Source organism: Miniopterus natalensis, chromosome 22 (genome assembly GCF_054644295.1).
Source record: "Miniopterus natalensis isolate mMinNat1 chromosome 22, mMinNat1.hap1, whole genome shotgun sequence".
NCBI classification, from domain to species: domain Eukaryota; kingdom Metazoa; phylum Chordata; class Mammalia; order Chiroptera; family Miniopteridae; genus Miniopterus; species Miniopterus natalensis.
This window is the reverse complement of record NC_142102.1, coordinates 3,841,080-3,868,806: the sequence shown is the minus strand read 5'-3', so window position 1 is coordinate 3,868,806 and position 27,727 is coordinate 3,841,080. Positions and strand designations below refer to the sequence as shown.

The 27,727-nt window shown below is 53.4% G+C and overlaps 1 protein-coding gene across 1 annotated transcript in view; it reads right to left on the bottom strand.

Moving 5' to 3' along the window:
- Nucleotides 1–799: 799 nt before the first annotated feature.
- IGF1R (insulin like growth factor 1 receptor) overlaps nt 800–27,727 on the bottom strand; it is a 202,930-nt gene continuing 176,002 nt past the window's right edge. Inside the window, exons 12-21 of the mRNA XM_016200615.2 lie at nt 27,253–27,389; nt 26,606–26,765; nt 24,247–24,349; nt 23,789–23,859; nt 20,738–20,967; nt 20,356–20,466; nt 18,813–18,972; nt 15,663–15,792; nt 13,665–13,799; nt 800–8,129 (exon numbers count right to left, since the gene is read on the bottom strand). Of these exons, the coding sequence (XP_016056101.1) occupies nt 7,727–8,129; nt 13,665–13,799; nt 15,663–15,792; nt 18,813–18,972; nt 20,356–20,466; nt 20,738–20,967; nt 23,789–23,859; nt 24,247–24,349; nt 26,606–26,765; nt 27,253–27,389 (1,640 nt within the window). The 3' untranslated portion in view covers nt 800–7,726. The remainder of the gene's footprint in view (nt 8,130–13,664; nt 13,800–15,662; nt 15,793–18,812; nt 18,973–20,355; nt 20,467–20,737; nt 20,968–23,788; nt 23,860–24,246; nt 24,350–26,605; nt 26,766–27,252; nt 27,390–27,727) is intronic.

Here is a 27,727-nt window from a genome sequence, read left to right as displayed (position 1 = left end):
GGTCCCTTCTTTTAGAAACGCCTCTTGTTTTAGGTCCACGTACTTGTGAGCCTCACCAGATCTTAAGAAAGCACAGCCTTTGATTTACTTACGCTGCCTACACTTTGCTGTTGAGCCGTCTTCGCCGGCCCGAGTTTGTTACTGCTGTAAAATCTCCCACAATCAAAGTTTAGTGACTGATCAGCTTGTTTTCCTGATGTTTCTGAGCACCTCTGGTCTGACTCTAGAACATGGACAGCTTGTTTCCTTTAAACATGTATTCACATTTCCTGCCGTGACCATTTCCTTGGCAGAGATAATGCTGCCTGGACTGTAGAGTTCTCGGGGCAGGCGGAGAGCATCAGCGTAAGGAAACTAACATTTCCGAACACCGCATTCTCCCCTGCCCCTCTGAGCAGGTACACTGGCCATGAGGTAACGACATGGAAATGTGGAGGTCAAGTCCTTTGCCCCAGAGTCAGCCAGATCAAGCCTGCCCCCTTGGCCTGACTTTTGTCAGTGGAAGGTGTAGGGAAAGTCTACAGATGAGTCAAAACTGAAATACAGATCTCTATTTTAGGTATTCAAATTCTCTTCTAGCTGATTTCATGGATTGAGAAACAGAACAGCTTCCCTGCCTTCCCTAGCAGTTTGCATGCTACAAGGCTTCCACTGTCAGAAATAAAGCAGAGCCTTCACCCAGAACACCTCCAGTGACATATGTGTGAACATGCAGGCTGCATGCAAGCAGCTCAGTGTCCCTGCCTCAGAAGCCTGGTGATTCTTCCACGAAGGCGCAAACAAAATCAGAGGCCACAGATGCATACAGAAGTCCTTTATTAACTTAAACCATGTAGTACTTTAGCTACTAGAAAAAAGCAGAGTAAGATAAACTAAAATTGCCTTAGCTTCAGCCATTCAAAATAGACAAAGTTTCTTTTTTTTTTTTTTTTTTTTTCCCCATAATGTAAAGAATCCAGAGTATATCGCAGTAACAGGAATAAATTCTTAATAGAGTGAGTATACAAAAACGTTATCGAAATTTTTTTCGGCTACTGATTTTTTGTATATAAACAAGAACTTTTTAGGAATAACTTTTACACAGAAAGTCATTTTAAGTAACAAATTGGCTTTGTTAATGACCGATTTTTAAAAACCTTTTGTAAAAAACTTTTTTTTTTAAACAAGAAAACTCAGAAAATGAATGATCTGCGATGCGTCCATTCCATCGCGCCTTCCGGTTTTGTTTTGTTTTTAAATTTTGTCCCAGAGGTAGACAAACTCTGGCAAACCTCTCACCTCAACCTCACTGGCTTAGAAAGCAGACAGGTGTTTTTACCGGACATCTATCCACCTGTGGATGTGTCTACACAGTGTCAAACATCTGAATGCAAAGTAGAAAACAGAAAACAATGTTTCTGGACCTTTCTCCCAAAACACCCACATGTTTCCAATGATGGGGTTTTGTGGAGTTGTATGGCCCATAGTCCAGTGGGAGATAGAGGAAATGGAGTCAGGCTTTAAAAAAAATTTTTTTTGTGTAGTTTTTATTAAAAAGAATTTTTTAATATATATTGGAAAAAATGTATCTTCGGTGTTGTGCCTAAAAAATAAACAGAGTCTCTTCCTTGTTATAACAAAGCATTAATCACGATATGAGGCATATAAGCAAGCAGTCTGCGCGTACCAAAATTATCTTTTGTGATAAGTCTGGATGTGGTGATTATATGACACCATGAGCTGTGCAGCCACACTCTCTATCTCGAGGCCTGCACAACAATGGTCACAGCCACACCAGACGCCCAGGAGTGCCGCAGGCACCTCTGGGCAGCAACACCTCTGCCGTTTCCTTGGCCAGTGAGGTTCTTGCAGTCTGTTAAAGTAGCTACACTGCAAAGGGAAATGACCAGTACAAGATGATCCCCTTCCCAATCAGAGGGTTCAGGAAGACCAAGATACTGAAGATACAGAACTACTTAAATCACCATCATCCCTTTGTTATAAACTAGGGCACTAAGCATAGGGGTAAAGAGGGTAAACCTCGGCCTGGGGCAGGGAAAAATACATTTTTGGCATATTGTAAAGCTAACTAGTAAACAGGTGTCTTAAAAAAATGGATTATAAGCACACATTTGCACAGAGAATAAAAGTGTGTTTAAATTATTTCGGCGATTACAAACTACAAACGTTGTATAAAATTATGCTATGTTCTTACAAAAATGCAATGAAACGTTTAATTAGTTCTTGTAAACCAGATCTTCGTCAACTGACTACCCGTATCTACTGGACTTGAGAGCCCTATTGAAAATGCTAATGTGTGACTAGTTAAAACAACGTTTACCAGAAAGATGCAGAAACACACAAACATGGCCATACAGATGAGTAATCATGTTCTTGCATAAACAAAATAAAACAAAACCCTAAAGTCATGCCCCAGAACTGACCACCGACGGGCGCGGTGCAGTTCGTGTCCTTGAACAATTGGACTTAACTCCGCAATAACAGTTCCCAATGTAGGATGTTAGGCTTATCTGTTGAATACAAATGCCCGTGGATGACTCCTGAGCCTTGATGTGGTCTAACGCATTCAAGAAACCATCAGATTCATAGCGTGGCCCACACTTCTCCCAAGCCCCGGGCCCTTCTGCTCGCAATTCTCTTCTCGCCCCGTCAGGACCCCTGTTACAGTGGTTTCCTACTGCCTGATCATTCCACCATCAAGGAGTGGTCATCTGCTTTTCCTCTAAATGACCAACTAGTCATCTGAGCTGGAGGCCAGAAGCCCTCTGGCCTACCCAAGGTCTGTATCTTCAGCATCTCTGGCAACAGAGAGGTTCAATCTAAACATCCTTTCTTGAAGTTCTCATTCGTACCGACTATGTCAGAGTGGAGTGAGAAAGTCTGCCTTTCATCACTGGCTCTTAACGAGTGGCTCTCTGGTCCACATCTCCCAACGCTGCTTAGCCCAGGAAACAGAAGGACAGCCAACAAACTTTACCCAGAGAACAAGCCCCAAACCTTAAATGTGTCACTGGGACTGCTGGGAAGGACCAAGGCAGAGCATGGAGGGCCACTGTCAACTGGAAAGGGCCTACGCTTTGGAAAGGAGTTGCCTCCCATACTCTGGCCACTCTGGGAGGACCCAGCAGTGACAGCGAGGACCTTGGACCGAGTATCCTAGCCTTCTCACCCACTGAGCTAGTGTGACCTTGCCACGAGAGTGGCCTGGGTCACATGCCCACCTGCCAATAGAGGTGGGCTACTGAGGAAGGCTTCCGTGGAACCAACTGGCCTAGGATTTGGCATCATACTTGGCTCATGAATCTTTCACTTCAACCAAAACACACCAGTTCATGCCAAGGATTTTGCCACTGGGTAGTTCCACAATAACCACTTTTCTATTTTACCAAGCTGCTTCTCCGACCGTCGAGATGTTGTTCCAAGTCACGAGAAACAGGCTGGAAGGGGAGGCCAGTGTTGGCCAGAACCCCGTCTTCTATCTCCCAAGGAGGAATCTCATTCTGACTGTGTAGCAAACGTCACGATAACCCATAAAGGAGACCTGGGTGGTCTGGGTCTCACCCAGCTGCAGTCCAGTCTCCAGAACACGCCAGCTCCTGCTGCCTCGGGGAAGGGCTGCGCGTGACAATGTGTTAATGCTCACATCCGCTCAGCGATGTGCCTCAGTGGTTCGTTCGTGTCGCTTCAAGCAGTGGGAGCTGCTGTCAGAAGGAGGTTGCGTGGAAAATGCCACAGCTCAGTTTGAGTCAATTATTCGGAGCATACAAGAGAGAAAAATCCAGAAGAGGCGGGGAAGTCAGCATACAGTCAGGCTGGAACTGGATAGATGATGCCTCGGCAGAGTCCAGGTGGATGGTTTGGTCCAGTAAGATGACTGCACCATCACCCAAGCAAGCGTTGCTCTTATTTGTTTCTGAAGCGTTTGTTACGATGGGCACTACACTGTTAGTGTTTGCTTTCTACTTAAAGAAAAACCACCAACGTCAAACAAAAACATAATGACACCAACAACTCGGACAGTTTAAATGAAACCCTTATAACCAGCTGAATGATCTGTAGGAATCCAGTTGTGGAAACCGGAAGGTATGTGCAAAAGAGAGGAGAGGCCACTATTCCAAGGGGTCACCTACAGTGTGGGTGAAGAAAACCCTGATCAGACAGTATTTCTCAATGACCTCGAGGTCCCAGGGGACTTGGGAGAGGAGAGGGGTGTTCCTGCAAGAGGGGAACTGCCCCTGAGCTTAGCTGCAGTACTGGGACTCTCAAGGAGCTGCCCACACTTTGGAGAGCCCCCCCATGTCGCCCAGATCAAACCACCAGTGCCTGTGAGAGCAGCTGTTGGAATCGGGGGATGTGCCGTCCACCCCTGTGAGCAGCAGGACGGACAGAGGCACGGCCTGGTGGGAGGGGCGACACCCCAGAAGGAGGCTTGGCACTGACCACTACCCTCTCCAGCCCGAAGGTTTGGTACATCTTTGTTTTCCCCTGGGAAGGAGGAGGAAATGAGGGTGAAGTTGAGAGAACAGTCTGGAGAGGGGGACGGGGACTTTTCTCTGCAGTACATTCTGGAAGGGATGGGCTGGGAGGTAGGGACCTCTGCATTCTCGAGCAGGAGGCCTGGCGGGCAGGGCTCAGCGCTGAGGCTGCTGCGGTTCTCGCCGGGGCTGCGAGAGTGGCGCCCGCTGAAGCAAACCCACACACTGTGCCTTTGCAGGCGGGATGCTAACGGAGACGGTCTGCCCCTCGGCCCCTCCTGCCCTCAAAACCCGGGAAACCACTGCTCTTCCAATGACAGAATCTGATCGCCAGTCTGTCTGCACAAAGCAGTTGGTTTCAAAGACAACCAGCGGGGACACTGGGCCGAGGGGGGAAATACTGACACCTCACAACCTCTTAGGGAACCGAGTTAGGAGAAGAAGAAGAAAGCAAGGCCAGATGAGACAGCTCAGGAAAAGGCAAGCTGTTTGAAATGACAGGAGAGGGGAGAGAGTGTTGCTGCGACCCTGGGACACAGCCTGGCCTGGCCCTGCGTCACGGGTGTGTGCGCCTGTGGGTGGATGAGGTTACCGGTATCAATGGCATATTGTCAGGTGCTGAGAAATGTGAGATGTATTCCTTTTTGTATATACACATATAAAAAATAAGTGTGAGGTAGATAAATGTTTGAAAAAAACCCAAAAAACAAAAACTGTCCCTTCTTATACACGCAAAAACCCTTTTTGTCAGTATTTCAATTCATAAGGGGCTTCTCTCCAACAATTGAAACTGGAACCAGAAAAGAGAACTCCTACATATACCTTCTCAATTAACTTTTTTCTTTTACTCAGTTTTTTAAAGGGACAAACTATGGGACAGAGGCTAGAGAAAATACTGGGACTGAATCTACTGACGAGCACCAGCACTCCCAACTTTCCTTCTTGAATCGAATCTCTAGTCACAGCTAGCAATCATCACATCTGAACTTTGTTCTTACTCATAATTTAAATGTTTCCATCCCAGAAGCAAGTCTATGCTGTCATCATTCTGGTGAGAAGTGCTAAAAACTTAACAAAAGACCCCCGGGCCCTGAGGACTTGGATTCCTGGCCAGGGAAAGCGTGCCAGCGCCAGGGCCCTGGTCCCCTGGAGTGAGCACGGGCTCCTCGGCCACTGTGGCTCAGCTCGGGCGTGCCCGGCAGACCTGGCGGCGGGCTTGCCGACACCGCGAGGAGCTGCCCCTGCGCCCGCTCCCTGCCCGTGCAAGGAGGTCCCTGGGGATTTCCTGGTTCTGAGAACAGGTAGATCGGTCTGGAGGGTGGTGGCGGAAGGCCACAGAGGGGCCCGCTGGACCACACTCTGCTGCACCCTTGGACCCAGCAGCTGTTTTTCATAGGATGGAAGGATTAAATATCCACTTAAAAGGAAACAAATAAAAAAAATGTAATCCAAAGACTAGTGTCTGCAGTTCAAACTGCTGTTGTACCCAAGAATTAAAAAAAAAAGAAAAAAAAAAAAGATATATGTGTGTCACAACCAAAACGAAGGCCAGGGAAAGAGAAGGGGCGGCTTTCCTGCACTGTGACTAGAAACACTGAACAGGACGTGTGAAGTGTTCAACCTGTGTCCTGACCTGAGCTTGTATCACGTCTGGCAGGGTGACAGGCTCCAATGCTGTGTGAGAGCAGGCGGAGGAGGGACCCCCTTTCCACCTACGTCCCTCGCCAGCCTCACAGAGCCTACAGGTTGTAACAGAACTACCGGGGCCAGGGGAGCGGGGACGGGGGGAGTGAGTTATAAAAAGGCATCGAACAGTTCGTGGCAAATTATGTCCTACATGTGTCAGTTACTGGGAAAAGAGGGAGAAAGTCACGGAGTCTAGTACAAAGCACAGGAAGTTTCTTGGCGACAGCAGAGAGGGGAGAGGGAGAGACCTGAAAGTTTTCATAGTTAAATCCACAGAGAAAAAGAACAAAAAAATAGCAGCTTTCTTTTTTCTGTACAGACGTATAGATGAGTATCTGAACCGTAAAAAAGTTATAAAAGTGACGTTAAAGACGTGTATGCAAATGTTTCGTGGTCTGACATAGAGCTGTAAGACCCTGGAGAAGTCCTAGCAACAGGAAATGTCAACAAAGCTGAGGATGCTTGAATCCATTTACTGCTTTTCTTCTGACTGTTGTGTGGTCTGAATTGCTTTCCCTGCAAAGCTGCATGAACAGCTGGGCTCAGTCCCTGGACACCCCTTCTCATCTGTGTCCTTGGGGGCCAGGAGGGGGACCTGGTGGGGCAGGAGACTGGCACGTGGGCCCTTTGCTGAAAGCCTGCCTGCCAGGCTCTCCCTCGACAGGGTCTGCTTGCTACAGAATTCCTGGGGCTAGGAGGTGGGGGCGGGGAGGTGGCACAGGGAAGCCAGGGCGGCTTCTCCCCGTCTTCTCTGACTTCAAGTCCCACTCTGTCCAATTCCCCTGAATAATAACCTCGTCAAAAGCAAACTGACCTGTGTGGACGTGAGGCTGGACAAGAACACCAGGGGACAGTCAGACGGCAGGCATGGCCAGCGTGGCTCTCACAGGAGAGACCAGAGACCATGCTCGCCTGTGCCTCTGCTAACCAGGAAACAAGCGCAGGGGCTGAGAGGGACAAAGCCCTGGGTTTTGGCAGAATTTGGCAGCGTTAAAATGGTAACAACCTTGGAGGGATGATGGCCCTTGGTAAATTTCATGTGTCCCTAAAAAAAGTTAAAGATACAGTTAAAAAATGCCATCACTACAGGTTGTTTTTTTTATAAAGACCTACGTCGGTGATGGGCAGGTGTGTATGGGAACAAGATGGGGCCACAGGGAGGGACAGCCATTTCCTCAATCTGATAAAAAGGGCGTCCGGGCTGGGTTTGTGGCAAATGTTTTTTCCATTATGAAACAGAGACAGACAGACAGACAGACAGACAGGGAAGGAGTGAGGAGACTCGATTCTCAAGTGTCCTGTTGCTATTAAGTGTTGCCACTGAGGTTCTTAAAGGCCCGTGTCAGTTAAGGGTTTGGGTAGGGAAATAAAAAGCTGCTTGCATATTGAAAAAAAGGAACATCCCAAGTGTGTTTACTGCAGAGAAGCCGTCCCCTGTGGGCAGCATGGCAGTTCTGAAGATCCACTGAGGTACAGGAGGCTGTGAACAGATTGTTAGAACTCGCTCCCCCCACCCACCGAGCGTGCACACAGATCACTGTCTGCACGAGACTCGGGGACCCACATCAGCAGGTCGAAGACTGGGGCAGGGGCACGGGCCTCTCATTCTTGCGCCCGCCATTCATGTGCGCGTACGGCTGTCTCTCGTCGAAGCTGGCCCGGAAGGCCAGCATGCCCGGGCCGGGGCCGGGGCCGTTCTCCACCTTGTACACGGGGTGTCGCTCGGGCAGCGGCAGGGAGGCGCAGGAGGCCGAGGGGTCGAGGGGCACGCTCTCCATGTTGTCGGGCTCCATCTCCATCTCCATCTCCATCTCCTCCTCGACCTCGGGCGGCTTGTTCTCGTCGCTGTAGTAGAAGGAGACCTCGACGAAACTAGGCTCCATCTCGTCTTTGATGCTGCCGATGATGTCCAGGAAGGAAGGCCTCATCTTGGGGTTGTATTGCCAGCACACGTGCATGAGTTCAAACCTGGGGGGGGGACAGAGATGCACCCACCTGCCAGGCTGCACCGGGCCCAGCCGCCTCCGGGCCGCGTGCTGCACTCCGCCCGCCTCCACGTGCAGAGTGAGCGCACTGATCGCAGTTCTGCCCCCTCTCGGGGCCTCTGGCTTCCATCTCGATGGCCCAAGTAACCCTCGGCTTCTCCTGACTTCTCCCACCACCATATTCACCCAAGACCCAGGACCTACCCCCATGCAAAACCCCCACGCAAAACCCAGATTCCCCTTTCCCGAGAAGGACACGTCCAGGTGCACAGTGTCCATTAGATGGCTAGTTGAGTGCGGGGCAGAGGTTGCCTACTGAGCTGAATGGGACCCCACCAGGCCAGCGAGGGAGGGACAGCCCTGTGCTCCAGTCCCTGCACAAGCCAGGGGCAGGCAGAGAACATGTGCGAGGTCCGAGCTGCACCCGGAGCGCACCAGCTGGGCCACGGTGGCACCTGGCCCGCAAACCTGTGAAGCCCTCAGTCACAGGGGCCACAGGGAGTCATCCCAGCAATGGGACTGAGCCCCCAGAGAGCAGGAGGCACGCAGCCGGGGTGCAGCCAGCCACCCCAAACCAGGAAAGGCTGTGGCAAGGGTTCAGAGTGGCTGTAGGACAAGAGGCTGCTGCTTATTAACCAGAATCAGAGAGAGTGAGCTAATTAACCTTTGGAGCAAGAAAGAGGTGACCGAGCAAATGTCCAGGCATTTGTACAGGCAAATGTCCAGTACAGAGGAGGCCATGGTTCCGAGAAGGGCCCTCTCACATGAGCTCGGAACCAAAGTGCCTTCCCTCACTTCTGTTCTTGCTGGAAAATTCTATTATCTGCTTTAAAACACACACACACACACACACACACACACACACACACAGAACTGGCTAAAGAGATGCTTTTCACCAAAAAAAAAAGCCAACTGGAGCTCCTCATATCTAGGACGGACGGTCAAGGCACCCCAAACTGGCTTCCAGTTGTCTGCCAGGGTGAGCGCTCAACCAACAGACCACCTGTGGCCCCAGGGAAAGTTCTGAGGAGAGAAGCCCCTGGGGCACAGGGAAAGCCCCTGTGCCTACCAGGCCAGCTACCCTGAAAGACATGGGAGAAGGTGTCAGGGGAAGTCAGATGGTCAGGATGTGGCCCCAAGGGGGTGGGAATGGGAGGGAGGCTGGCCGCCGGCTCTGCTGCCTGTTTTAATAATTCAAGTTTTGTGGCAACAGAAACTCGCTCATTTGTACACAGTGTCTGTGGCTGCTCTCAAGCTCCAACTACACGCTGAGTAGCTGGACCAGAGACCATTTGGCCTTTGAGCCCAAAGTATGGACTGTGTGGCCCTTTACAGAAAATGCCTGCCACCCCAGCTCCGGCAGAAAAAGCGTCAGGCAAGATATGAAGAGTGACTCAATCGTCCTCTCCCCACTAAACGACCTGCGTCCAGGCCACGATGGTGCCCGTGAGGCTGGCGCTGGCCGATCTCTCAGCAGCACACGGGGTCGGGGTAAGCTGGATCTGCGAGCTGCTTTATTCTCACGAGGCTGGAAAGCAGGGGTACTAGAAAATACCCCATTTTGGAGACGAGAAAGTGGAAGTGCCGAGAGATTAACTCATTTGTCCAAGGTCCCCAAACCAGTGACGGTGGAGCTGGGATGGAGCCTCTGGGAAACAGTGAGGCCACATTTTGAAGGCCACCTGCCTCCAAAGAAGGAATTTTTCCTGAACAGAGAATCCACGACCCGCCAGGAGACCCTCCCTGTCCTGTGTCGCCCGACAGCCACAGTGCTGTGGAGGGTTTGCAGTGATAAACTAGCAGCTCCTTTCACAGGTCCCCCATTACTTCCTAAGAAAAAGGACCCCCCAGAAATCCACGAAATCCCTCTAAGGCTCAGCTGTGATTTCCTCTCTGGCTGACGGGCTTCACCCTGGATAGAAGTGTGACCACGGCCGAGAACTCGTGACACACCCTGGCTCTGCGCCCACGGCCCGCGGCTGAGGAGGTGCCACCAGCAGGGGAGCCCTGTGAGTGACATCAGCACACACGGGCCACGTGGGGCCACTTTTAAACCACTCCAGAGTCCCAGCCCCTCCAGAGCTGTCCATAAAAGGAAGTCTTTCTGACTTTGTGGGATTCCAGACGTTGTTTACACTGTCTCCACAAGAAAACTTTCCAGTGGATTCTAGAAGGATTTATGAGCTGATAGAACTCCTCTTTAGAAAAGCACATTTTTTACAGCCAGTCAGCTCTGGTGAGTCTGAGTGTCCTCCACTGAACTCCCCCACTGGGGGGGGGGGGTGCCGCACAGCCCTGTACCCGGGTAGGGACAAGACCGAACGGGGCAGCCTCACACAGACAAGCGGGACCCAGGAGGCTGGGGGACGACTGCTCCGCCCGCACCATCCTGCGCATCGCCTGCCTCAGTTTCCCAGCCCTGCCGCGTGCCCACAGGCGGTGAGCACAACCAAGGCGCGCACTGCAGCCCGGCAGCCCAGCTTTAGCACGCCACCCTGTCCCAGTGATGAGCGACCAGCACAGCAAAGAGGCAGATTCCAGAAACGACCCAGAGGCTCGGTGTGCCCTCTGCCACCTCCTCCCGGCAGCCCCCGACAGCCAAGATTGCTGTATGAACCACTTCTCAGCCGGGAGGGGCAGCGGGACAGCGGGGCCCTCCTGACCCCTTGCCCCCCTGTACTCTGTCTTCAGGCGGAGATCAAATGCGGGCCCCGTGGACCACGGGAAGCCCATCGCAAGGCTGCCTGGGCAGGAGCAGCCACTCCTGGCCGGATCCTACCTGAGCAATCGAGTCCTACAAAACCAGCAACAAAAACCATGCTTGCAAACCCCAGGCCAGCAGTCAGCACGACCCAGAGGAGCTCAAGGACATCGGCAGTGTAAGTGTGGCGACCTGAGCACAAGAGAAGGCTAAGAATGAGCTTCCTCATCAATTTAAAACACGAAATTGCCAGCAAACTATACAAGGAATCTGGCTCTTGTGCCACCTGCTGAGTTCATTCAAACTGAGTCCTGGTGTTAAGACTCCCGGGCCTGGACACTTGGACGCCGGGACCATGGAGACCTCCTCTGAAGCCTGGGCTCTGCGCTACTGAGGGGATGCGGCCTCCCTGCGCCCGGGGAGCACCAAACAGCTGAAGCCACCAGCGGCCGTCATGCACCGTGCCCCCCACTGCCCTGGGGGTGCCCGCTCAGACGGCTGGAACCCGTAACTGAAGTGGTTTTCTCCACCATGGAGGCCCAGCAGGGCTTTCGGGCAATTCCCAAGGGCTCAGCGACTTTCCTCTCCCCAGGGGGAAACAAGAGTCCATTCTTTTTTCTTATAACAAAAGAACCGTCTCCCAGAACACGTCTTCCTTACCTAAGCTCATCAATAAATTCGTGAGGACAACACAGACACTCCCTGCGAAACCAACTTGCCTCCTTTCATTCTGATCTATTCTTAGAAGGGTGAAAAATTTCCCAAGGGGGTTCTGGATGGCAAAGCAGAGATGCCTCCTGGATTAAACATTTAATATCCAAGAGTAACCACTCCGCGTAATTTCCTCGTGGCTCTACGCTGGGAACAGGAAGGACTGCCTTTCCCACGGCAGGTGGGCTGCTCCCAGGTGTATTAAATCAGTATTAAAACTCCGCTTCCCTGGAGCTGGATCAGCTCTAGGAGTCCTGCAAGGTTCTCAGAGGTAAACTTTTCCCTGAGTCAAAGACAAAGCTCAAAAACAATCTTTCTCCCCCCCCCAAACCGCACAAACACATCCCACAGCTGCTTTCTGGGACCTTGTGAGCTGCTAAAACATCACCTATTTAAGGATTAGCCTGGTTAATAATATTTTGAGCCATGAAAATTATGTGAAAGTCAAATTTCAGAATCCAAAAATAAAGTTTTATTGGAGAACGGCCACACTTGCTCACGTGACGTCTGTGGCTACTTTTGCAATCATAATCGGATGGGCGCACAGAGCTGAAAATATTTCCTCTCTGACCTTTTAGTAAATATTGCTGAGCCCGGCTCTAAAAACCACTTGCGCAGCATGGGGACCCTCAAGCAGCATCAAAGAGAAACTCAGACGTCACATGGCACTCAGCCACATGCGTGCTGCACCTTGGGAGAAGCTCCCAGCCCCAGTCAAGCCTTCGGATGACTGCAGCCCTGGCTGCCAGCAAGACTGCACCTCCCGGGAGACCCCGAGCCACAGCCATCCAACTAAGCGGCTCCCAGATTCCCAAGCCTCAGAAACTGTGAGACAATAAATGCTTATTGCCGTCTTAAACTGTTAGGTTTTCGGTAACGTGATAGTGCAATAGAAAACTAATACAGGTGGGGAGAGAAAGAATTTCCATGCTGCGCAAGAAAATGTTCTAAGTGGCCTACTGTTTCCTTTCCAACTTTAGGCTGTGCTGGGAAGTTCCCTGATGAGGGACCCAGGAAACCTGGGCCCCCCTTATACACTGTCCTCTGGAAAGTGGAGCCCCCTGTCACTGAGGCCCCTACCCATGCCCAGGACACATGCAGGTTTCCCGGACCAGGCCCATGCTCAGCTGATCAGTGGGGTCCCCTTTTCCCAATACACACACACACACTCTCACTGATGCATGGATGCTGCCTTCCTTACGGAGCTGAACCTATCCGGACAAGCACTTCTGGAGAATTCCTGAATTGCTCTCAAGGTACCAGTGGCAGCCGACCTTCCCCCACTGGGGTCCAGAAGAATCTCTGAGCCCTGCCTCCACGTGCATGTTGAAAGCAAGTCCAGTGCCCCCCGCCTGTGCCTGCCCCGCACCTGATGACCCAACCAAAGCACACCTCACACCCTCCTCTGCTCGGTCCAGGAAAGACGCCCAGCGCCCCCTGCCTTCCGCTGCTCCCACCGCTGCCAGCAGAGGGGCTTCTCCTCAGAACGCAGAGCAGTGAGCCCACGAGGCACCATGGACACTCCCCGTTACCAGACACTCCCAGGAACTAAGAGTTGCGTGGGGTCCTTTGCACAGAAGAGGGGTAAGGAGACCAGTCTGCCCGCTCCCAGAGCTGCACACGCCCAGGGGCGTGTCTGCAGGGGGACAGCTGAACACGCTCCGGCCCACACACGCCACCGAGTGAAGCTCCAGAGAGCACGTCGCCACATGGTTTATGAAGTTTGTAAACACCTGACACAGAAGGAGCCTGGGGGACCCCACTGTGGGGGCAGCAATGTTGGATGTGCCGGGGAAAGAGGTTCACCCTGCACAGTGCACACGGGCGTCCTGACCACAGAGCTTGGTGCACCACCGGCTCTGGAGCCCCAGGAAAGAGTCACTGTTGCCTCTTTTTAAAACTCTGCAAGGAGAAAGGAAGGACTGCCCTTGTCAAATGTTTCACGGAGCTGCCAGCCTGAGAAACCGCGGTGCAAACTGCAGATCAGAACTACAGGGCTGAGGAAGACAGAGTGGAAAGAAGGTGCCCGCACAAGGACACAGGTCCTTCCAGGATACGCCTCGCCGGCGCCGCCCCCAGCCCCGCGGCGACCCAGGCAGTACGTACAGCATGTCGGGGCAGTTGTCCGGCTTGTCCAGAAGGCCACCCTCCATAACGAAGCGCAGGACTTGCTCGTTGGACAGGCCCTGGTACGGCTGCTCGGCCAGCGTGGCAATCTCCCAGAGGACGACTCCAAAGGACCTGCAGTGCGAAGAGCGACATGAGGCCTCAGAAAGGGTGCAGAGAGCCATGCTGTCCGCCTGCCAGCGTCCTTCCACCTGGCCCCGAGCACGTGCCGGCCAGCGCGCCAGGCACCGCGCCCCCAGTGGGACATCCATCCTTATTTGCTGCCACCGTGTCTCCTGCACAGTAACGGAGCCCTGGTTGGGGGCCTGAGGACGCTGAAGGGCAGGGAGCTTCAGGGGCCCTTGAACTTGAACCACAAGCAAGCCAAGTGAGGACAGGGCCGTCTCCCAAACGTGCTTTATCCCAAAGTAATCCAATGTGGATCACCAGGTCCTGCCAGGACAGCGATCTGTGGCCTCAAATGTGGTCTGGGAGAGTCAAACTGTCTGACAAGCTCCCAGTTTGGGAAACCTCTACCCGGTGGCTCTCAGTGCTGGCTGCACAATAGAATCATCCAGCGGAGGTGTGAAAATCTCCCAGGTCCAGTGGGGCCAGGGAGGGGGAGGCCTGCACCCCGGGAGCTGGGGAGCTGCTGGCCTGGGAAGGGCTCAGCCTCAGAGGTGGGGATCGAGGAGGGTGCCACGGCTGGGCAGGAAAGATCACGGGCAAGGAAGAATCCTTAGCACAGACTTGCGCTGAGGGCAAGGGGGCAGCCAGGGAATAAGGTTAGCAGGAGGAGCAGTGAGGCTCCGCCGTGCATGCAGCGTGGCCTGTTGGTTTAGAAGACCCAACTACTGCAGGACAAATTAAAACAGTAAGGCATGCACAGGGAAATTTCAGACACATAACGTTTAAAAAGGTGAGGCTGTCATCTGCAAAACACAGGTGCCTTCCCAGCTCACGTCACCACCTCTGCATCTCGATGTGACGTCGAGCACTGTGGTGACAGTAAGGAGATAACCGTCTGGGACAGGCCGACTGCAAAACAGATCTCGGACTGGAGCTCAAGAAGCAATCGCTCCTTGCCAGGTGATGTTCACACGCTATTTGCAATTCGCACCTCTCTTCAAAACAGCACCCAAGGCCCCTGGACTGTGGAAGGTCCAGGAGCTGAGCAAGAAATGACGCCGGGCACTGTTTACATAGCTGCTCCACGCGGTCCCCCCGAGAGCTGCGTAAACAGGCCACCGCTGCAACACGGCAGCAGTGGGATCTCCCTGGGGGACGGCCAGGGGCCCAGCTGACGCTCTGGGAGGCAGATGGCCGGGGCCTCAGCGCGCCAAGAGCCCCAGTCGCGTTCAGGGCGCGCCTGCCTGGCCACGCCGCCGCTGAGGAATCGCACCAATAACAGGGACCCCGGGAGTCCCGTGCGTCCTCTGCGGATGAGCTCTCCGCCCCAAGAGACGTTTATTACTCGGGGGGACGTTTATATCTGCATCTCTTTGTGCCCATTGAAGGACAACACGGCACTGAGACCAACAGGGCAACACATCAAGACTCAGGCCCTCCAGGTCTGAACAGAGCGATGCCTGCAACCGGAAGGTCCAGGGAGGCAGCTCCCCTGCCCGCGCACAGGGAATGCATTTATTGTGAAAGAGAAAGCGAGAGGAGGCAGGCGGGGAGCAGCAGAGAGGCGAGGTTTGCGGGCATGTCCCGGCCCCCGCGCCGGGGGCTCCGAGCCGCTCAGCGAGCGGCTAAGGACGGAGAGGCACGTGGGTCCCGCAGCTTCTTCCCATCCCACAAGTGCCGTCTGCCCTCAGCCAGCCCTCCGACAGCAGGAAGGCCCCAGGGACGCGGTGTGGCCCACGGATCACTGAGCCAGCGCCGGGCGTGGGTATCGGGGAGCAGGCACCGGGAGGCAAACGAAGCTGTCGGGACCCGGCCAGGGGGACCTGCGGAGGCCGGAGGGGCCCGCGTCCCGGGAAAGGCCTCTCCTACCAGACGTCGGAGTGAGTGGTGAACACGCCATCCTTCAGGGACTCGGGGGACATCCAGCGCACCGGCAGCAGGCCCTTCCCTCCCTTCCGGTAATAGTCGGTCTCGTAGATGTCCCTGGTCATGCCGAAATCTGCGCGGCGGAGAGAAGCAGGAGAGTTACGCCGCTGGAGCAGCTCCCGGGGCACAGGCTCAGAGGCGGCATCGCTGCTGCAGAGGAGGCCCTGCACCCGCGTCCGGGGCCCGCAGCCTCACAGGCCGAAACAAGCAAACACCAAGGCATCTCTGCTCCCCAACACCCTTACAATCTGATTCTTTTTTTAAATTTATTTTTTATTTTTTTTTATTATTTTTTTTATTTTTATTATTATTATTTTTTAAATATATCTTTATTGATTTCAGAGAGAGGAAAGGAGAGGGAGAGAGAGAGAGAAACATCCAGGATGAGAGAGTCACTGATCGAGCCCACACCCCGGGCCTGTGCCCCGACCGGGAATCGAACCCCGATCGCCTGGATCCCAGGTCGACGCGCCACCGCTGAGCCCCGCCCGGCCGGGCTACAATCCGATTCTTTTAAAAAGCGAATCCCTTTATTGCATTTCAAATGAGAGGCAGTTACCAAATGAGCAAGTTCCAGAGTTTCTCAAGGGTATGCACTGCGCGGACCAAGGCCATCCGCGCGCGGTCCTCTACCTACTGGGAGGCAGAAGCAACCTGGCTCTCCTTTACCCGACGGCACTGCCCCATCGCCACAGGGAGGAACGTGGGTTCCCCGTCTAATAAGGGGGATGCTGAGCGCCAATTCATGATGAAAAAAACGACAGTAAGAATCCTAAGAGATGCTATTTACCAGGCCCCTGGCACTATTACTCAGTAATGTTTTTCAACATAATACTCCCACTCGTTTTTGAAAATGTCTCCCATTTTCCATGTCTCTAGAAGATGTCACGTAATTATGTTTGATGGCAGGCTTGCTTGATAACCCTAAATTATTGCTGCTTTGTCAGACTGATTTCCCGCTCGGCGACACAGCCCTTCCCTCCCAGGGACTCTCCCGCGCTCCTTCCCGGGAGAAAGGGCTGCTCTCCTTTGAAAAACATTCACGTCTCTACCTCGGCCACAGAAAGGTAAGGCCACAAAGCAAACCAATCCCTGGACGTTAACCAACATCATTTGCTTGGGCTCTGTATGCCAAGGATCACCCCGTTGCCTCTGGTACAATTACTTGTCAGATTTAGAACCCATGAGATGCTGGGCAATGGGAAACAGTCCTGAGCCCTAGTAAAGGGGAAAACGTAAGGTCTTCCCTAAGACCCAGCCCAGGGACGCGCCCGTCAGAGGACTCGCCTCTGCCGAAAGTAAAACAGGGAATCGAGAACTCAAGCTATTTCCTCTAACACAAAAGAGCTTCAAATTTCTGGAAGAAAACCTGTAAGTGCAAAGAAAATGTCACCATAAAATGTGCCACATGGTTACACGGGCCCCGGCGATCTGGACTTCAAATGGCAAGGGACACAATGGCCCCTCGCTCGGAGCGGGGGAGAAAGGAGCGAAGCCGAGCTCCCACCACGTGCCGGGGAGGGGCGGAAGGAGGGCAGTGACGACCGCAGGGGCCAGTACGGGGGACCTGCCCGTGCCAGGCATGTGCCCGCCTGCCGTCCAGTAAGGCTCCCGCCCCCCACTGCATGGGTCTGTTACACTGTCATCCCCCTTTCAGAGGTGAAGAAACTGAGGCACATAACATAGTAAGGCACGTGCCCCAAGTCTCTCATCCAGCAGGGGCAGAACCAGAATTTAAGCTCAGGCCCACCTGGCTCTGCAGCGCTGGGGCAGGGGAGCCGGTCAGCATCCCCGTGGGGACAAGCTGAGTCCCCGCAGAGAAGCGGGGGGAATGGGAAGGGAGGGGAAGCAAGTGGGGTCACCAAGGAAGCCCAGACAGTGGCCAGAGAGACTCTTCCCCGAACAGCTTGGGGCAGGACAGTCTCTGGGCTTCAAGAGGCACGAAACGTGTGGAGGCCTCCAAGGGCCAAATCCAGGGACACACCGGAGGCTCCCCAGTGAGTAACTGATGACCAAGGAATGTCTGCTCTAGGACATAGCTCCATTCATTACCTCCAGCACCCACAAATAAACATCAAGATACTAACCCCTCCTTTGGAAACTGTTCAGGAGGGAGAGTTACGGTCCACTAAAGGGCCAAAACATTTCATTCGAAACCATTGCTAATGGAACAAAACACTAGGAAAGGAAGGTGGGGGTTTCCCGAACAGACAGTTCAACAGCTAGACAAAGAGGTTAATTTTAAATAGTTTTGTCCGCAGCTTTTCTGGATAAATAAGTGGTATTTTTCTGAACCATCCTAATCTTATCCTGGGAAGATGAGGGTCCTGGTAAGAGCGGGTGGGTCCCCGAGCAGCCCTGAGGTGGTGTGTGTTTTATCAGGCAGATTGAAAGACCAAAGCAAACGCCAAACCTGAAGGCTGAAATGAATCCTAACCTGTGATCAGAAATACAACCCAACCCCTTTTTTTGGTGTCACAGTGGGTGGCGGCCACAGGGGGTCTCACCAGCAGGTTGGTCAGTTAAGTAAGTGTGACAAGAGCTTAGAGGCTAATCAGCCTGGGTGTGAACCCCAGCCAGCAGCTTATCTGCCCTCACCCGAGGGATTACCCCTCCCTGTTGCTGCTCTTCTGTGCAGGGGCTTCACCGTTAGGAAACTCCACAGACCCCTGGGGGGGGGGGATGAAAATGCTCCGTGTATCCTCAGAAAACTGGAGGAAATATTGGTACTTTGGAAGGCAACTTTTATTCCCAAGGCAAAGTCACCCAAGGACACTGCCTTGATTACTTCGGTAACCAATGCTTAGAATTGTTCTGCCAAGAAATGCCGCAAACACCAGGAGAAGCAACTGAGGGGCCTTGGCCTCAGCTCAGCCTTGCCCACTACCTGGGCCGCGGTGCCCACACGCTGTCAGGATCAGAGCCAGCCCGGCTGGGCCTGTGACTATCAACTGGAGGCGATGACATTACAACCTAGGAGCAAGCCTCTGCGCTCACAGGCTGCACTGAAAACAGGCACGCTAACGCCGACTCGGGCCCCTAAAATACGCGCGAGTTGAATTCTTGCTCAGATCTGAGAAGCTAAGGACACACCTCCGATTTTGACAGTCAAATCTTCGGCCACCATGCAGTTCCGGGCAGCAAGGTCTCTGTGGACGAACTTGTTGGCATTGAGGTACGCCATGCCATCTGCAATCTCGCCGGCCATCTGGATCATCTTGCTCAGGCTAGGAGGTGAGAGGGAGGGGTTTCTCTGTTGGAGAGTAAAAGGAAAAAAAAAAAAATCACGTGAGAATCTAGGCATTTTTTTCCTCCCCACATTCTTTCTGGGTTTGCAAATCCAACTTTGCTCAGTCTGGGCAGCCCAGGTCATTCTCCTGGGGGATCAGGACTTGCTCAGAAGGAACATGTCATTACAGAGGCCATAGCATCTGCCTCGCGGTCAAGTCACGCGCCTGCTGGCCACCCACATGACAGAGCTGTGAGAGAAACACCGATCCGCACGGCTTGGGACGAGCGTTTTCTATTCTGGGTCGGGCAAAACGGGGGGCCGGGGACCCCTGCTGCGTGGAGCGGAGGGTGGGCACGTGGGGAGCCCAGCTCAGCTGCTGTGACTGACGAGGCCGCGCGTGAACAGGTACTCGGAACTGGAATTAAGGAACTGCTACTTGGGACACGGTTAAGCTACGAGTTAAAAGAAGGCAACAAAAGATTAAGCTCAAACAGAGACGGGCTGCAGAAACTCAAAAGGGGTGGGGAACGGGGAGCGTTCTGGGAACACGAGCGGCCCCAACAGAGCTCCTCAGCCCGGCAGAGTCAGGGTCACAGCGCGCACTCGGACCACCGAGGCTGCCAGACGAGAGGCAGATGTTCCTGGTGTTATTTCTAAGAATTTATCCACCAGTCTGTTCTTAGAATTACTCCCTTAGGAGTCAGGCCCCCATGTGTTAGAAAGCGGGCTTGTGGGTTCATGCGACAGGAGGGGGGACGCCAGGGTGACGAATGACAAACGGCAGGCTTAGAATTCGAAGCTCGTAGCAGAGACTGGTGTTTTTTTTTTTTACTAGACGGAGCTGAGATCGTGCCGCTGAGGCGGCTGTCATCCCGGAGCACAGGCAAGACTCAGGACGCGGCCTGAGCCCCAGGGGCAGAGCCTGACAAATTCAGCTTCCTGGTCTCGAAGGCGCAGACTTCAGGGAAGGGCACGTGTGGGGCGGGAGGGGGCCTGTGCACCCCAACTCAAACTGACGTTGAACTCTGACACCCACTTGGTGCAAGGCAGCCTGCCACCAACCCAGCCCTGAACTGCAGGCGGTGCCCAGGATGAGACAGGGACACACTCGGAAAACCACACAAAAGGCCGGGCAAAGGGGTAGGAGCCTGCGAGGAGAGGGCGACTCCTGGCTGGGGGACAGACCAGGCGTCACAGAGGACGCGGCGCTGCCGTGGGTCTCCAGGCGGAATGAGGGAGGGATGGCCGTGCAGGAGGGACCTGTCCCCGTAAAGGACCTACAGCCAAGCGCGCTGCCAGGAACCTTCAACGTGAACGGGTTTCAAGACACAGTATCTTCTGGGGGGAAGGCTCTCAACGGAAGAGAACAGGTAACGTGCGAAGTCCGTTAAAATCAAAACCCACCTCCAGTTCTGGACGCAGGGACCGGAGATAACTTTTGAGATCACCCCGAGTCATGAGCTCCATGATGACCAGGGTCGGCTGGCCCTGGGACACCACGCCCAGCAAGCGCACCTGGAGGAATGGCACAGAGGACGACTCAGGGGGTGAGGGGCACCCACGCCTGTCGCTCCCCCACACCAGGGGCAGGGCCACAGGGCTCCAGGGCCTGCGTCACACCCAGAGGGCGCCCCCCCCCCCCCATGCACAGGCGTCTGAAGGCAGCAGTGAGGTGACTGGGGACGCCGGGTGCCAGATGGGGGAGTCACTGAATGCACAAGTAACCACTGCCACCCCGGGGACTCTGGTGACACACTCTCCCCGTGTCAGGTTTGCCTTCTCTTACCACGTGGTGACAGTTGAACTCCTTCATCACCGAAGCCTCATTGAGAAATTCGATCCTCTCACGCATGCTCGCCGACTCGTTGACCGTCTTAATGGCCACCCGGGTCTCGGGCTCATCCTTCACCACGCCCTTGGCAACTCCTTCGTACACCATCCCGAAGGAGCCCTGCCCCAGCTCCCGGTTCATGGTGATCTTCTCCCGGGCCACCTCCCACTCGTCGGGCACGTACACTGCGAAGGACAGGAGGGGACTGAGACCGGCGCAGCAGGGGCCCCTGGGGGTGCCTCTGGGGCGGCGGGTACAAGATGCCCCTTCCTACAGCCCGCCGAGGAGGACACCGGGGGACAGCGGTGTCCCGCTCTGAAACGTCCCACGTGCTGTGGATTTCAGAAGGCGGCCGGACCCCTCAAATGCTGGGATCTCAAACCCTCAAGGAGTCCTAGAAAATCCGAGGATGCTAACAGCACATAATGAGGGCCGGGAAGTAGGCCAACTGGGGTCGTGCTCTAAGTATAAAATCCACCCTGGGTTTCAAAGACAGAGCGCAAAAAAATAGTGTAAATATTTCAACCGTTTTGACACCGCTTACATATTAAAAACGGATAATTTGGGCTTAAAACATACGCCTAACATTGACTTCACCTGCTTCTTTTAACTTTTTCATGTGGCTACCATGAAAAATATGGGGCTGGCGTTATATTTCCATTGGGAGCAGCGGTCTGGTCTAGGCAGAGTGTCTCCAGTCTCACCAAGGACCTGGGGCATCTGGTAAGGCCCAGAAGCAACTGAGCCCAGGCACCGAGGGCATCCGTGGTGACCAGCGTGGAGGGACACTTCTGAGCAGAGGCGTCTCCCCAGGGCTTTGGCCTGGGCCCTGTGAACTCGGGGACGCCCCCCTACTGTGGCAAGGGGCCGGGGGGTAATGACTGAGCCTGAATAAGTTTCCTCTCCGGCCTGCGCTTCTGGTCATATTCAATCTGGTTTAAGAAAATAAATAAACAAATCATTCTAGGCAGGAAGGAAGGGGGAGGGACGAAAGAAAACAAAACAGGACCCATTGCACAGATCCGATGCGTAGGGTGAAAAGTAAAATGAAATCAACCTGCTCCATAAGCTCCGTAAGAAATTTCCATCAGAATCTTCGTCGGAAGCTGCGTTGCCGCCCTGCCTGGGGGGCCCTCGCAGGCTGCAGGGCGACTCGGTGGGAGAAAGGATGTGATCCTGGCTCAGAAACGCAGAAGGACTGGGACCTGGGGTGGCACCTGTTTGCTTTTGTGCTTTCAGACATTAACCTTGGGCCTCAGCTGGATGTGCCAGGAGCCGGGGGCTGGCACCTGTATTCCAACACCCCAAGTCCTCAGTATTTACCACTAAGTGCTGTCTTAAAGAGGCCTACAAACGAGACCCAGGAGATAGCTCAGTATCTGAGAGGGAACCTGAGGAGTGTCTGACAGGGACTGTATTAGTCTGTCTAGAATTTTCTTTCGCCTATATTTTCATATTCCACAGTACATATGTGCTTAGGAATTTCACAAAGGGAAGGGGCCCCTCCACGTGGCTTAGATGGTTTCCAGCCCCGGAGAAGGGGCCGATGCTTGCTTAGGGAGCACGTATGCGAGACAACCTGCAGATACTCACAACACCCCTCAGAAAGTATAAAGAGACCGTCTATATCCATTTATCTCAGAAAATCCAGGCTTGCTTTTAATCAGAAGCACCTTTGCAGCACCCGGTAAAACGCGCAGTTAGAACCAGTCACACCCATTCCCTGCAGGTCCCTGAAGCCAGTATCTATAATCCCTGTCTCTAAATTCAGCCCAACAGCCCTGACTTCGGCCAGCGCCTGGGCACAATGTTATCAGCACTTGCCTGTGGGGACTGTCAGGGTGCCCTGGAGAGCGTGACACGCAGATTAGCTTTCGGAGAAGGGAGTTTTTAAAGCATTTCTGAACTGCAATGTCACTGTGTTGCCCCTTGAGGACACTAAGCTATGAGGCGCTTGTCAAAAGGCCGAATACATTAAGTTCGGATGTGGGGACAGTAAGTTCGCTTTCTGTTTGTTTTGTTTTTAATGAAGAACCGGGACACGTTTTGAAAGCATTCCGGAAAGACGCACAGTCGGCATCCAGATCACCGCGTCTGTATTACTGTCTCCGTGCTCTCTCCAAACTTCCGGAACACTTGTCCTCAAAGCGACAAGGGCCAGTCTCCGCTTCATTTAAAAGCGGAGCGGATTCTCTAGAACAGTCTCGCGCCAACTTTGCAGACAGAGGGTGTGGCCCTGCATTGCCCCACCTAGGGACAGACGGGCAGACGGGCATGCAAAAGGCCACCTTCCAGGATCAAAGGGGACAAAGCCAAGTGCCCCTGAATGGTACCAGTGTCGCCAGACCCGATGGCCAGTGCCCCGCCCCAACTTACTTTCCTAGACTTAAGGACCGTAGGGAGAAAAGACAGAAAAAAAAGAAAAGAAATAACCATCAAATACAACCCAACTCCCAAGTGGGACCTTCTCGGCCAGTTAGCCAAATGGCCCCCATCAGTCAGACCAAAAGGACCGCGGACCGGCCGTGAGGGTATAAATCCTAGGACCCCGGTCAGGAGGGAATGAGCCAAAAAACTGCAAGATAAAAAAAAAATGCAGACAGAGAAGCCACAAGCGATCACAGACAATTACGATGATATGAAACTCCGGCCGAAACTAGCTCCAAAAAGGGACTGTGCTGTCAGCTAAAGCATATCTGCCGCTGTGTGTCCACAATCCAATGACAGCTCTTCTCATTCCAGCATAAAATCCCAGAGCCATTAAAGAGACTGATTACTGCGCCCCGGCCACATTCATCTCTAAGCCTGTTTTCCCGCGGAGCACCCCAAGCGGTCCAGAATTTTCTAGATATTTGGCAAACTGCTAAAAACTCCGATTTTTTTTTTTTTTTTAAAAAGGAGTGTGAACGAAGGCAGGTTACCTCCAGGTAACGCGGCCCCCGTGTCCTGACTCGGCCCCGCTCCCGAGCGCTCCCGCCCCGGCCCACGCGGCGAGCTGAGGCTTACCGTCAGCCGCGCTGAAATACTCGGGGTTCACGGATGCGTACAGGACTCCGTTGCCCAGTCTGCCGCCGTTCCTGCCACAGGGGACAACGTTTAGCCTACAAAGCCCGTCCCCGCACATTTCCGCGTACACGTGCATCTTTATTACGTCTGTTTTAGGAGAGGGGGTGAGCAGAGCTCGGTGGCCTCAGAGAGCTTTGAAAGAAACAATCACCTCTGATGTTGCTGGAAATTAAAGGGTGACTGGATCAACAGGGCCAACAGGGCAGGTGTGGGAAAGCTTTAGGAAAATGTGCTCTGTTCCTTTCATTGGAAAAATCACATTTGGAAGCACATTTAATTGGGAAAATCAGGTTTTCTGAGCCGTAAACCATTTCCTCAAGTACCTGACCCTAGCTCAGGTTCCCATCGTTGAACCACTTAGCCCCCCGACTCTCTGAAGGTCCCACCGTGTCACTCACCTCTTCCTGTGGAAGACGTAAAGCATGATGACCAGCCCCCCCACTATCAGGACGATGGCCACCGGGAGCGCGATGACCAGGTGCGTGAAACCCTCGTAGGTCGCTGCAGAAAAGCAAGGGGGACGGTCAGGCGCCACGAGGTCAACAAGCTACTCAATGCATTTTTTTAAATAAGTCGCTAGACATAGGAAACAAAAATCCCCGAAGGAAGTCTGAAGGCAAACAGGATCGGAAATGAGAGCAAAAACACGGCGTTATTTGAAAAAAGATTAAGTGAGAGCGGACTGAGGAGTGCACCCGTTTGACTTTTAAAGTGCAGGGTAACTCTGAAACAACAGTTTGAACGACGGGCTCAAGAAAAATAACCTTTGCACGCGGTTTAATGCCTGTAAACGGGAATGCATACATTGGCTGGAATAAAATGCAAAGAGATCCTTACACGTACACTGCCTGAGCTGAACTGGCCTTTTATCTGTGTTAAATCAGTGCCACAGACAATTTAAAAAAAACACAAAGAACCCAACCCGTGTGGCTCAGCGGTTGAGCATCGACTTAGGATCCAGGAGATCGAGGTTCGATTCCCGGTCAGGGCACGTGCTGGGGTTTCAGGCTCCATCCCCAGCAGGGGGCGTGCAGGAGGCAGCCGATCAATGACTCTCTCATCACTGACGTTTCTCTCTCTCTCTCCCTCTCCCTTCCTCTCTCTGAAATCAATAAAGACACATATTTTTTTTAAAGTTAAAATAAAAAAGTTATATTAAAAAAACAAAGACATAGCTGGATGGCACCCCTTGCCAAAGTTGCTCTAAATTCCCTTCAAACATCAGAGTGTAGTTAGGAGTCTGGGAGCACAGAGCTTAACTGCAGCCCCAGCCCATCCCTGATGTTAGACTGGACAGGGGACACTGATCCACACCCCGAAAATTCTGCCAGATGCAGGAAATCGATACGCCACAGGTAGAGTCACCGCCAGAAAGGGATCTGGGCAGAGGGGAGAGGAGAGGGAATCAGGGGAAGCTTCCCAGGCGCAGAGGACTGAGGAGAGAAGGCAGGGCCGGCTCCCCAGGGGCCTCATCCACGCTAAGCAGTTTGAACTTCTTTCTGCAGATTCAAAGGAGCCAGGGAGGGCTCACAAGTCCCAGATGGACTGATCAGATTGGTGTGGGGAGAGACGGCTGTGCCCGAGGACAGCCTGGAGGGGGCTGGCACAGAGGAGGGGGCCCTGCCATGTGTTGGAGAGTGCTGGGGGGCAGGAGGGGACCTGGGCGTGTCCTGCGTTACCCAGCCCAGACCTCACCAAGAAGTCACGGCTCCTTTTCCATGACTGAGGGAGACTCACGAGATGGGCAGCCCTCCCCTGGGTCAGCCAGGGCCGCGGGATCAGAACCCAGGCCTCCTGCACCCACAGCTCATACATTCCCCCCAAAGCAAGTGTGCTGGATGGAGGCTCCGGGCTGAGGCAGTGTTGGTGGCAGCAGAGAATGGATTCCAGAGTTATTTAAAGGGCAAACCAATGAGATGGGTTTGAGCGAGAAATGGGGGGCTGGGGAGAAAGAAGGGTGAGGGTCCTGGCTTAGGCGGTGCATGGATTATGGGGTCACTGACTGAGCTCAAGAACAAAGGACAGAGAGATACTTTGAGGTTATCAAGTGTGATTTTTGGTTTTGTGCAGGGGGAGTTGTGGGTGCTCACAGGACACTCTGGTAGAGCCATCTATGTGGAAACGGGGTGGAAACCAGGGGAGGGGGACCTAGTTGCATCCCTGTAAGTCACCCATCAGTGGTCTTCTCACCACTGAAAACTATCACTATTATTACTCTTTCCGGACTATTCAAGCTATTTTAATTCTTAAATTACCGACATTTTTATCAAATAGCTCTCAAAATGGATGGAAGCTCCTGCATTTTCTGTCGCGAATACTCACAAGTTATCACTGCCTTTGGGAAGCTGTTTTTTTTTGTTACTTCCCCGCTAAGGACTATTTCTTATTTTGGTATCGCCGATACTACTGGTCGGGTTGCACTGTGTTCTCTTCAAGCTCCACATGTCCACGGGGACATGGAGAAACTGGAGCCCAGCCAGGGACGAGCAGAATGACTCGGTGGCTAGAAAACTGGTCTCTGGGGCTGGGCTACGAGAACAGGCCCGAAGACCTGAGACGATGGAGGCTGGCAAAGGAAAGTCTGGAGAGGCATTTCATAGGATTGAAGCTTGGGGTGCTGACGGGTGGAACCCCTCGGGGAAGCTGGCCAACTTGGTTCTGATGGAAAACCGGAAAACCAAAGAGCCAGGGCCACCCCGGCGTCCCCAGACCCGGCCCATGCTTTTTCCCCCCAGCAACTCCCTCCACCAGCCTTACTTTTGGCCTGGACGTAGAAGAACACGGGCTCTGTCCACGACCCGTTCCCAGACAGAGAGGTGGCCTGGATGCGCGCCGTGTAGTTGCCCGGGTTGAGCCGGTTCAGCTTGGCCCCGCCGAGCTTCCTGTACTCCTGCCTGGGCACGCACTCCCGCTGGTCCTGCGGGGCAAGACACGGGTCGGTTTCCCGCAGACACGGGCGAAACGGCTGGCTCTCGCCACCTAGTCTCAGCCCTCCCGACAGGGAGCCCGATTTGCAACAAAAGGGACGAAACCAAGTCCTAAACGGCAGTCAGTCCTCCAGGAACCTTCAGCACATCCAAGTTTTAACCACACTTTTTATTTTTGGTAACCAAAAAGAGCTCCCAGAAGATCAAAAGTTATTAAGACCAATCTAGCCTATGCCGAAGGATCATTTTGTGCAACGAAACAGTTTCCTGAGGGTGACAAGCCCAGCTCCCTGCATAGTCCACGCTCTTCTCAAAGATGCAAACAGGTAGAAGGACCTAAACCATCGCTGACTTAGCCTTTATTTTATTTTTTGATCTTCAACTAACCAGGTGGGGCCTGTCACACTGTCGCCTACGTGATCAGCTATACTGGAGACACACCCAGACACGGACACTGGCCCCGATCTGTGATCTTACCTCGATCTGTGATCCATATTTTATTTCGTACATGAGAATCAGTCCGTTGGGATTCTCAGGTTCCGACCACTTTAAAAAGATGGAGTTTTCAGGCCTCGGCTCCCAGGTCACCGGCCCAGGAATGTCATCTGCTCCTTCTGTGTAATAATACAAACAAGCAATGAAGTTGGCTTTGGGTCCCCAGGAGGGACACCAGCACTGGGCTTACCTACGGGGACCCGCCCCCAATCCAGGACTGAGGATGGCGACCACAGAGTCCCTGTGGGCTGGCTGCTCACAAGCAGCAGAGGTCTGGGAGTGAGGGCAATGGGATGGCCTGCAAGTCTCAAATGCCAGCCTCAGTGACCTCCTGCCGCCTCCAGCAGGAAAGGGAGCCGGGCAGTTCATCTATCCTTAAAGACAGGTGGACGGCTGTCTGAGCAACAGGCAGCTTCTAACCTACAAGGGGATGGTGAAGGCCAAATAAGCAGGACCG